Here is a 12,133-nt window from a genome sequence, read left to right on the forward strand (position 1 = left end):
CAAGGAGTTTGGGCCATCACCAGGCTGACACTGGGCTCACCACAGAAAAGAAATATCCTGAGCCCCCATCTTGCTATCCACACCTCCGTGTACCCCTCGGTGAAGCCCTCAATACCATCACTGCAACAACAGGATCTCTTAGACTCTCCCTCTCCCCAAAATTCCCTGTATTTTTAATGCAGATTACCTTGCAGTCTCTGAGCAGGGAACTGGTTTGTAGCAGCTGGCCACTGGAGCACTGAACAACAAAACCAGCAGCACCAGAGTAAGGGCACTATAGCTGCACCCAGCCACCTCTAGATCAGGGAATGGATGAAGTATGAAGGAGGCCAGCTGTGCTTCAGGGAGAAGTTTTTGACTGATGAAAAGCCAGCTGTAGCCCAACACAGTGCTGGAAAGCAGAACTTTAAGGCAACACCATTCACTTCAGTTTCCACACCATTCTGAGCTTCATGCTGTATCACAACAGCAGTGTTTTCTAACCTACAGAGGGCAGGGATGAATGTGCTCCAGCACACTAAACTAGTACACAGGCTGTGGGAGCAGTTAAAAAATTACTTTTGAGCCTCAACTGCCCTGATATAAACATTGCAACCAAGGTGCCCCTCTGCATGTACCTGCATATCAAAGCCATGAGCAAGTTCACCAGACCCAGATCACAAGCGTAAAAACTGCAGTGATTTTTCTTTTTAAATATACAATTACATCAATTGAAGTGATTAACAGGGCTCCAAGCATCATGGCTAACAAAAACCCAGCTACTAGGAGGACAAGAGAGAAGAGAGAAAAACTTGACTCCCTACCACAACTGTTGGTCCTTATTTCTAACAGAGGGAAAAAGAAGTTGACTCCTGGAGACAAATAAATATCAAAAGATAAAACATCAGCTCCCAGCTATGATAACCATTTGCATTAAAAAAGAAAAAGGAAGGCTGTCTCACTGACAGTGTAAAGAAAGAGGCATTATTCACAGCTGAAGAGGAGAGATTCACTCCAGTGCTAACAGCAACTGTTTGATATGACAGATGATGGCACTCAAGACTGAAGTGGAAACACATTTGATGACTCCATGATGGAGACTGCACTTCTGAGATCTGTTCAATCTTCAGGTGCATAAAGTCAGTCACATGGTTTGCAGATTCCCTTTCGAGGTTACCTAGCAAATTATTTTTTGGAGAAAGTAGAAGAAAACCTGTGGCATTTCTCCCTGTTCTGAGAAAGGCCTGTGCAAGTTAAGAGTTCTCTTTCAAAGAGGCATAAGTACTGGGGCCGAATTCCTAATGGTCTCCAACTCCTTTGTGGAATCTTTTCAAACAGTACAGCAGCTCATAATAATATCAGCTAGGCAGGGATCATTTCCATCATGCTTCAATTTTTCCTCTGGCTCCTCCATCTTGAAGAGTTACATTAACAACCAAGCTAAATGTACAGCAGCAATTAGAGATCTGAAGAAAGAAACCAGAAGCCAAGCGTACAACCCCCTAGACAAGAGAAGTAAATAGCCACTTTTATTAAAGCAGGGGGAAAAAAAAAGCTGTATGAGTCTTAACAGGATCCAGTAAAACTGTAAGGAGCCACTTCTTCCTGCTGTTTTTGGTCCCATGTTTACTTAACAGGTAGAGTGATGGAAACGTACTCCCTCCCTGTTTAGCACCGTCACTCCACTCTTCATCCCCACTCAGCTGTACAAATTCACAGAACAGTAGCAGGGGCACACATGATTGCTTTCAACTTCACCAAATAACAACTGCGCCGCTTTCTGAAGCTACTGACATCACCTCCTTATCTGTACCATATGTCCCCCACGCAGGCTGCATTTGAATTATGACAACTAGAGTTCCCTACAAAATCTGGCACCCGTGAATTTCAGAAGGCAGCTCCAAGACCCAAATGCTGAATTCATGTGAAAAATCAAGCCTTGGCAAACAGATCACTTTGCTGGTTTTCTTGGATGCCGGTACCAAGCTCTCCTAACCTGCACTTAGCCCCAGGACAGGGCTATGCCACCATCCCGTCCTTGGCTGTGGGCAGGGTCCAGCTGGCAGCCCCCACCTGACAATTCTGCACATGGTGCAAGGTTCCCTGGAGGACAGAAACAGCTAGAGCTTGCCACTGCAGTTTCATGCTGAAAAAGCCCATGCTTTCCAATTGGAGGCAGGAGCAGCCTTACCCCACACAAGACAATATTTCTTCAGTGCTGTCTGCTGGGTGACTTATTGTCACAAACATAACGTGTCGGTAATGAACAACCACGCATTTCCAAGGGTTAGATGCTTTTATTTTGTGCTATCAGTGCAAATTAAACACCAGAACTACCACCACTTGTGCAACAGCTTTCACAAAACACATCTTAGAAATACACATCAATATACCGTAGAACAGGTCGAAGCAGTATCTTACACTTTTAAGAGACACAAAGCCAACACAGAATGAAATCACATATAACAAATGTGATCACTAATAGCAAAAAAAGTTCTGTTTTGTGAAACCTGAGAACACCAACTTATTTCAAACAATTTTGTCCTCTAACAACTCTGCACCCAATTTCTTGCCATGGTTGTAACAGCAGCTGTACTTGAACAAGAACGTGTTTACGTGTACCAGTGTAACCACTCACAGAGGTACGTAATGCAATTTTCCCTAGTGACAGTATGTTTTCACACATTTTTTTTAATGTAGTCTAATACATGCTTTGTGTTCCCCTGCACTACAGTTTATGTATACTCCTCTCTTATGCTGCCTTGTATGAACTACCAAAACTTCATTCTGTCAAGTTGACTATCATTAGCATAAACCCAGAAAGAAACATGGAATTAAATGCAATTTAATCAATCACACCAACCCACTGAGACAGACAAAGACTTACAAAACAATGTAAATTGATGAAAAAAGACACAAGAGAAACTAAGTGCAAGAAGTGAGCTTACAGCCCCCCAGACTTACATTCCTTGAGGCACATAATGTGCTGCAGGGTTAGGTGAGGCAACATAGCTGACTTGGTGCAGTGGTCCAGAACTTACAGCATTAGGAACTCGTGGAGAATTTCCATACGGTGGATTTACTGAATGCCATGAACCAATATAGTGATAGGCAGGAACTAGAGAGATACAAGAGTCAAACCCTGGGGCAGACGGCTGGCTGTAGGGGTCCGACACCACTGGGTAATACACTGTGCCATGGGACAGGGCTGGAGGCTCTGCATTTTGAAAGTTACCTTAAGAAGAAAAAAATGCACCTATTTACTACCATACTTCCACTATATTTATGACTTTCATCACCATGCTTTGGTGTCCAAAAGCAAAAATGCTGTCAGGTGACAACAATTTTATGTCCATATATATTTTTCCAAATGGCAGGATCAAAGGCATCTTAGGTCCTAAATTAGACTTGAGGACAGCCTGCCTCTCTTCTCACTGAAACCCATTTAAGAATTATATAACAGTATTCTGCAGCGCTAAGAATTTTTTCCATGAGGGACTCGGGTAAAGTGCTTATATGCTCTTTGCCTATTTAATCTTTGACCAGAGAGTGCTAATCTACACAACCTAACTATGCCTGATGAACAGGCTGAAGCATTATCAGCATTAAGCCTGCATGCATCTAAGCAACAGGGCTGCTGCAGTGCACTCCTTCCCAACACTGATCATTTGCCACATTCCACAGATTTTCAGGAGCCAGGCATCTGACCTTTCTGACATCTTTTTCTTCATTTAATACAATCCTCTTACTTCCTGCCAAGTCTATCTGTAAGCTGGCTATGCAGCTACGTGAAGTAAGTTTTTCTGTAGCTTTCCACACAGCAGAAGGTAGCAGTAAGGATTATTCAGAAGGTAACTGCTCAGCACAGAGCCTAAAGCTAAAGTTTGCAGTATCTGCCTTTAAAAAAATACTTGTGAAGTAGCAATGCTCAGGGCTTGCCAAAACTCCGTTGTCCCCTTTACTTTAAAAACAGGCATTGTTTTGATATCATGATTATTAGCTTATCAGTGAGCAAGGAGATACACCTTCAACATAATTTAAGATTAAGTTCTCCCAAGTTGAAATCAGTGCACTGAGTACAAACCTAGAAAAGACTACTACTTACTTCTCATGGTTTTAAAAAGCCCTTGGCATTAGCGGCTAGAAGAGTGACTCCAGCAAAACTTTAAGGAACTTATGATAACCCATTATAATGTCTGCGCTATGTCCTCCCCACTTCATGCTTCCTATACTATAAAGATGCAGGAAAGCAACTCCTGTGGACCAGCCATACTCTGAAAGCCACTACCTCACTTCCTATGATTTCTGTATGTGGTCTTATAGTCAAACACTAACCATTTGTGGGCGCATCCAGGGGAACCGCATGGACTTCAGCTCGCCCAGCATCATAGAGCTGAGGCACTGACTGATCCAGGACGTGAGCTGGCTCAGCATATGCTGGATAAGCCTCCACAGATGATGCTGGTGGCACTGGCTGTACATACACCATGGAATGCCAGTAACTCTGGTGATAGTACTTCGGGGAGAAAAACAAAGCAAAGAAAACAAGGTCAGGCATATAACCACATACTCTCCATCCCTCCTCCAAATCACTAGTAGTTTCAGATCAAAGAGTAAGAAGTGCATTTTTCTCTTCTGTTACTGTAGGACAATGTTATGTTATATACGAAGGAGAAAAAAGAATACACACAGCCATAAAATCTGCTGTAATAGCTGCAACTACCAACTCAATTCTATCCTGTTTTACTTCTGAAGAGGGAGTTTTGATTCTCTATAATCAATTTTGTTGTATTCGAGGAGATTTTTCCATTTCTTCCGTTGAAGAATCTGGCATACTACTACTACTTCCCGGAGTTCCAGCACTGACAATGCCTATGACTGCTGGAGTACAGACAACTGTTGCAGATAGTGCTCTTTAGCAGAGCAATGGCTCCCAGAACAGAGAAACAGTGCTAACTGGTCTGAGCTGCACGCATCCTAGAAGATTCAACCATACATCTCTAAACAGCCTTTGGTATCTCATCTAAGCAGACAAATTTTCCTAGTAGTTCAGGTTTCCCCTTTACCTCCACTGAGAGAGTATTTATTCTTCCTCCTCCACAAAAATCAGAGTAAACAACCAGACATATTAATGTGCTTCACAATTTGAGTTAGAATGTCGCTTCCTGAGCTATACTTTAATCTTCTCCAAGCAAGCCTATATGCAATAATTGTCAACTACACAGGATGCACATTTAGCACACTTGGAAGTCTTAAATACATCAGTACATCTGTCAAGAAAAGCAGCAGTTTTTACAGGCAATTTACTGTACTCACTTTAAAAGCACTTACTTGCAATCCCAGATTAAAATAATACTGCAAGACCTTTGTATCTGAAATTAAAGGATATGACATTAAAGAGCAAATGAGTATAAACTGATGAGCAGAAAGAATTCTACATACATCGAGAACATTCTAAGTCACTTCAATGAGCAACTATTTTAGCATTATTTTTTCTTTAATGTTTTGAGGGTAAGGAGTCTATCCTGAGTTTAACTGTTTGTTGTAAATATTGCATCTTTAAGCTAATCCAGTTAGATGTTTGTATAATATAATGGATAACTTGCTCCCAGCAATCCCAGCAGCACAGAGGAACTTTAAAACAAGCTGCCAAGCATAGCATGGTTTTCGAAGTCTAACAGTCCCAGAAGAGTGAAGCTGATTAAAACCTTCCAGGTTTGCCAGTGAAAGCAGAGGAGAAGCAAGCACATTTTAAACCCATGATGCAGTTCCAGAACTGTGCATAAGAAACTCATTTCTCAGTCTTAAATAAAAGAGTTGTTTTAAAGACTCAGGAAGGACAGCCACCTATTCCACAGCAACAAGTTAGCACGCAAGTGGGAACACACTCACATCTATGTATCATTTAGTACTGAAGGGACCTGAAAATCAAAGCAGCAACACAGGGAAACAACTCAAGATAAGGAAGCCACTAAGGATTTCAGCTTTGGGTTATGTGGAAACTCTGTAAGTGTTGCTGTCTTCTTACCACCTCTGTTCTTCCCTCAACCAGAGCCTTGGCTCCACATGCCTTTCCTACTCACCATCCAGCTATGGCACACGCATGCTCTCATAGCCCTGCTCTTCTATAGTACTGAGCGTCGCTGTCTGCTGGAGATAGGAATAGAATTGGAAATGCTAATCCCTTTTTTGAAATGAATGAGGATTGGTTCCTCTTTTGCCAATTCTCAACTCTTTCACTGTTCAGCATATTGGACCAGGGCACAATCCACTTAAATGCAAGAAAGGATCTGTATGCATTTCCCAAAAACAGCTAACAGCTTACTCCTGAAAGCGCTGGTGATCTGGCTCTGACATTGACCAATTAAATATCAAAAATAACTGAAAAGCTCATGTAAATGTCAACTTCTTGGTATCTAGCTGAAACTGCATCTACCTTGGAAAAATGATTTTTTTAAATCTGATTTTGTTTTTCAATTGGTTATGCAAATATATGCAAAACAAGCCTAAGAACTGAATGAAACAGCTGCTTCATAGCAGCGATAACAGTACAAAGGAGGAGCTGGGAGACTGAAGTGACAAACTGATACAGGAAAGACTGATGTCTGTAGAGTGCTGGAACAGAAGCCAGTATAGTAGGGGACCAGTTTTTGTTTATATTCCTCTTTCAGATGTCTAGAAATCCAGTCAGTCTTCAGTATAACAAAACTACCGTGTGAAAAAACAGCTACGCCAGAGGTTAACCACCTTGGTATGAAAATATGAAGATCATGTTAACTACTGATAAAATTTGATCTTATGGTGCAGGAGGACAAAGGTCACTGTCCTGATGAGTAGCTCAGATCAATCCCAAATGCTGCTGCAGGAAAGGAACGGTCTCTAGAACACTGTAACAGCAAGCAGTGTTAACAGCTGCTTCAAACACAAGGGAACAGATGAGAGCAGGACACCTAAAGGTCTCTGCATTCACAGAAGAGATTTCACAAGCCCTAAATGTCATTAAAAAAAGATTCAAACAACTCTGAAAATTGGAATACAGATGTATCAATTAATACTAAGGCACTGTCTTCCTCACCAGTCTATGACTTCAGTCTGTTAGCAAAGTCAGACCTCAAACCATGCCACGCCAAGTACCATACAGGTATATATATATATATATATTTTTTTTTTTAAGCAAACCACACAGAACTCTCTAGGTTAAGTATATGCAAAGACTTTACCATGCCCTACTCCAAAACTGCTGGATTTCTCAACGTAAAGACTATGCAGTGACACCAAGTGTCCCCTTGTAGAAAAGGAAAAATGCCACATGCCATTCCTTATTAGCTACTAACCACAAAATCCTGAGAGAAAAAACTGGGAGTCTATCCCCAGAAGGACATGGCCAGTATTATGATGAGTATGCTGAAAAGCTGCAGGCAAGGGTCTGAAGAAGTTATTAATCCACATCCACTCCAGATTCTTGTCAGTACACTTAACAACCAGCTCTCCCAAGTGCTGAAAGCCTCAGCAAAGGGTATTTAAGTGAAGCGGAAGACAGTTAACTCTGATGTGTATATAGAATAATCTACAGTGCTACTACTGCAGTAGAGAAGTGGAAAGTCAAATACTCAAGATTAAAAAAAACAGCAATCGAGAGTACCTGCAAAGGAGTTATTGCAAAACACGTTAGCAATACCTCTAAGAGAAGACCTCTGAGCAGTCATGCCATAAAGTTTTTGTATCCTGCTTTTTTCTGGATCAACTGCCGGCAAAATAAACACGGTGCATGGTAAATGCAACTGAAAGAATCCTTAACATCCTGGCCCAAAGCTGCTTTACAATCCAGCAGAAGCAGCTACCTGAACTGTAGATATCAACAGTAGCTCTTTATATTATCTGAAATCGGCCCTCTAGGATTAGTACTTTCATGTGACTTCCACACAGGGACAATGAAACTACTTCAAATGGCAGTATGTTGAATCGAGCATGAAAACAATTTGCATTACTGAAGTATTTGATGCTCCATCTTCCAACTAGATTTCAGAATAAAAGTCAGAAGCTTTCTATTCTGAAGCAGTAGAACTCAGAACTGCCATACATCCAAAATACACCCAGTTACAAGAGCACGCTGTTTTTGTTTTGTTTTTCCAGGGTGGTGGTGAAGAAATCAAGACAGATAGCTAGAGTGAAACTGAAGCATTCAAAATGGTGGAAAAAGGAATGCTTGGATTTTACAGACCCTACAGTTATGCAGACAGTTTTTCTCCTCGCTCAACCCTGAGTTAAAGGCTACTTCTCCACACCAGCAGCAGAGAAAGTGGCAGATTCAGGTACTTCAGCTAAAGGTAAGCCTTTGATAAAAGTCACAGCCTCTCTGTGTCTCTAGATGGCTACAGAAAAGCCAACCACCACACACAGACATTCAACATATCCCAACTATGGGAGGAATACAAAAAAGGCACCTGTATTTCGGCCAGTGTGCAGAGGCAGACCCAGTGCAAGAACAACAAACATAAGCAGACAGTTTTGCACTGCTGCTCTCAAGTGCACACTACAGCTCATCTGTAGCTCGGACTCAGTACTGCCAAAAACAGCCTCCCTGTGTGCCACCTACCAAAGGAGGCAGCGACAGCTGAGGCTGCGGTACTTGCTGCAACTGCAACACATACAAGCCATGACTGAACACCAACACTTATCCAGAGCATCTGTGCTCCAGCCTGAGCATGACATTACGACAAAATCAATCTTCCTATCACAACAAGCAGGCTGAGTAACCAAATTTGCTTTTACAATGTTTCTAAATCTTAATCCTTAAAGCAGTTTGAGCCAATGCACCATCAGAAGGCTGAGCACAGGGATATGCACAGGGAGGAAAGGATTTTCTACAGCTGTCCAAAACTACACATAGCCATGAAATCCTTTATCAGCTGAGACACTGCATCACAACAGTTTTATCTGCCTTTTGAGATGTGTGCAGTGATGTGATAGTGGCACACTTGGGCCTCAGAGCATTCCTACCTAGAGCAAAGCAAGATACATAGCATAATAAGCAGCACTGTCAGTCCTATAGCTAAGGCACTTAACACACGGTCAAGGACAGCAGATGGCTTGATCTTTGGGTTGAGTTCCGCAAACTCCAGGCCCTGTTTGCATCTTGAGAGACATGAACATGACAGAACAACAAGGGGATATATTAATAATGCCCAAATCAAGCTCTGCTGTCTGATGCAACTTCGCATGGCACGCAGGTATTAAGCAGAAAGTACCAGCTGATTAAAGACCACCACTTCAGAAATGAAGCTCAAGTTCAGCTGACAAAGCTGAAAGCCAATTTTGAGCTGCTATGTGAGTAGCTGCTGCGTTGGTCCTTTCACGCTTGTTGCTTGGTAGCAAAAATCTACCTTAAAAGATGCTGTTATAAGTGATGACAGTATACAGAAAGGCTGTGCATTCACAGAACAGAAACCCTTACATTCACGTGTTTCTGACACTACAGAATGGCATCTAAGAGTTATACAGGACAACACACAATATCCATTGAACTATGCAATTGCAGAATGTTATGTTTTTTTTAAATCAAGTTATCAGAAAAATTATTATTCCATGCAGTGCTGGTAAGATACAGATCAAGCACTCTTCTCTCCATTGATATCTGAATCTTCAGGATGTGGTCTAAAGCTGCAGTAAATTGTGTTTGAGTCTGATATGAGCTTACTATTCAAAATTAGGAATTTTTACCATAAGCATCCAAAATATTTTTATCTGCCTATGAGCTGCAGGGAGCCATTTCTTGTCACTACAGGTATTCCGTTAAGTTTCATAGAGAACACAAGTCAGAAGCGTGCCAAAGTGCAGCAATAACAGAAAGAACAAAACACCTTCATTACCTCTTGGCAGATCACTGCCACTGGGATCACAAGAGTAAGGCGGAGGAATGGCACCAGCTTCTCCCACCTCACTCGCTGGAGGAAGAGGAGCTGAATAAATTGGGAATGGCAGTGAAGAAACTGGTACTGTTAGAAGGAAACAAAAGTCAAGACAAGTTTACAGTGTCTTCTTATTCGAGCAAGGAAAATGCTAAGTTACACAGTTAGGCCTCGACTTCCTTCCTTTCATCTCAGTGACTTTAACTTAAGTTCTCCTTAGTAATCGCTTCCCTCCCACTTCAGAAGAAGCCCAGAAGAAATTTTAAAACCAGGCAGGAAGGTTCCAATTTCAGATGCCTTCACTGTTTGTCTGTTCTCAAGCTTCATATTTCAGTTAAGAACAAACGTCTCTTTTTCAATCAGTTCTTCATACTAGAAGTAGGTCAGGCTTTTCTTACATAATTATCTGTCCTAGAACAAACAGGGAACAGAATACTCTAAGCCATCAAAAGCACGACAATAAACCCACAAAAATAAGGCAATGTTCAAGATATACCAGGCAAAAGTTTGTAGACAAATTTCTGTTGAACATTTAGTAGGTGGCCCACATCTCTAGAACACTAGCAGGTTCTTTGTAAAGGTGTCACCAAGTAGACAGCTTACAGAGAACTGACCGAACTCTCGAGTGGGAAAAATTAAGCAAATAGATATGTGGAAGGAGGGTTTGTTTTTCTCTCATGCTAAACAAAGAGTTACGAAAGACATGAAAAGTCCTCTTTGTAGAAAAGGAAAGTCTTTCTTAAGACAGACAATTCACAAAAATGAACTCGATTCAGTGCTTGAGCCAGTGACTTTTCTGGAAGGTACAGTAAAACCTTGGCATTTGCACCACTCTCCCAACATATTGGAAATTAACCATACAAAAGAGGGAGAAGCAGACATAAACTTGTCTTTTAAGGAACCTTTTCCTTTTAAGGAACCTGCTAGTGAAACACCTGGCACTGAAGGATAAAGACAGGTGGGGTGAGGGAAACAACCCCAGTGCACAGACTTCCAATTCCCATACAGATTCTGAGGCAAGTGTCCTCTTCAAAGCAAGGAAACATGGAAGTCATCAGTAACTGTAACTTCACTGCCAAGTCATTTTCCACATCTGTTTTGGATAAGCAGAAAGAAAGTGGGAGGGAAGAAGGCAACAGAAAGCTCAGACCATCAAAGTCCAGAACCTTAGCATGCACACTCTACCTGGCCTCCCTATAGAAGCGGGAGAGACTACAACTGGTTGAATTGCTGTCTGTGGGGGAACAGCTGATGTGACATTGGCTTGCGTGGAGGCAGAATTGGAGGAGAAGACTGTAGGCGGAGCAGCATTAACGCCTGTGGAGGTTGCGATTACTGCAGAGTTCACCATCACCTGCAAAAGAGTCAGAGTATTCAGTACACTATGTCTACAAGTGGCTTTGACAAGGGCTACAGAAACACTACAGATTCAAGAAATTCGCACTTCACAAAAATGCAGTTTGGAAGTTCTAGCGGCAAAGGCAGCTAGGTATCCAAGTTCTCTAAAAATTGGCTTGAAAAATACCAACCCAAAAATAACAGTAAGTTGCAGGAACCTGCAAATGCATCTTTCCACCTTTCCATTATGCTTTATTTAAAGAGGATTATATTATTTGTGCCAAAACCGTGTAAGAGAGAAACAAAAATCCCAAAGAGACCAAGCACAGCGGTCATCTCTCCAAAGGGCTGCCACAATAACATACTACACACTACCTTCTGGGGATAGCCGTAGGAAGCCACTCCATCTTGAGGTGACACAGACACTGGTCCTTCTTCCTGAAGGGATTCCAAAGCAAAGAATGTTCCATTTTAGAAGCAGAGAAGCAACAAAACCAAATACACTAGATTCCTAGGAATCTTCCAGTTATGAACTACTCTTACACTAAGGTTCTTTCATAACTCACGTAAGATCAGTTTTATCCTCATGTGTACAGGACTGGCTTTCACACCCACTGTAGATCAGCAGGTGAATGGAAACTTAAAAGAGAAGAAGCCACTGACTGGTTTCAGATAAAAAATTTAAACGATTTAAATGTCAGTTCCATCAAAGGTGAGATCTTTCCAATCACACATTAGTGGAATAAGACTAGTATAGGACTTGAAGAGTGGCATGACAAAAGCAGGTGCTGTCTGGAACAGAAAAGGAAGTAAACAGCGCTCAGAGAGACACTTTGCAGATGGGAAAGATGGAAAGTACAGTTTAGATGTACTTGCAGACTCAGACAAAAACCCTCACCATTTAAGAA

General features: G+C 41.7%; 1 protein-coding gene across 1 annotated transcript in view; it reads right to left on the bottom strand.

Moving 5' to 3' along the window:
• The window catches only part of ALG13 (ALG13, UDP-N-acetylglucosaminyltransferase subunit), a 30,276-nt gene continuing 20,399 nt past the window's right edge, over positions 2,257-12,133 (bottom strand). The window contains exons 23-28 of the mRNA XM_021406457.1: positions 11,601-11,663; positions 11,073-11,241; positions 9,849-9,974; positions 5,311-5,351; positions 4,315-4,495; positions 2,257-3,214 (exon numbers count right to left, since the gene is read on the bottom strand). Of these exons, the coding sequence (XP_021262132.1) occupies positions 2,940-3,214; positions 4,315-4,495; positions 5,311-5,351; positions 9,849-9,974; positions 11,073-11,241; positions 11,601-11,663 (855 nt within the window). The 3' untranslated portion in view covers positions 2,257-2,939. The remainder of the gene's footprint in view (positions 3,215-4,314; positions 4,496-5,310; positions 5,352-9,848; positions 9,975-11,072; positions 11,242-11,600; positions 11,664-12,133) is intronic.

The sequence above is a fragment of the Numida meleagris genome, chromosome 8, assembly GCF_002078875.1.
Source record: "Numida meleagris isolate 19003 breed g44 Domestic line chromosome 8, NumMel1.0, whole genome shotgun sequence".
NCBI classification, from domain to species: Eukaryota; Metazoa; Chordata; class Aves; order Galliformes; family Numididae; genus Numida; species Numida meleagris.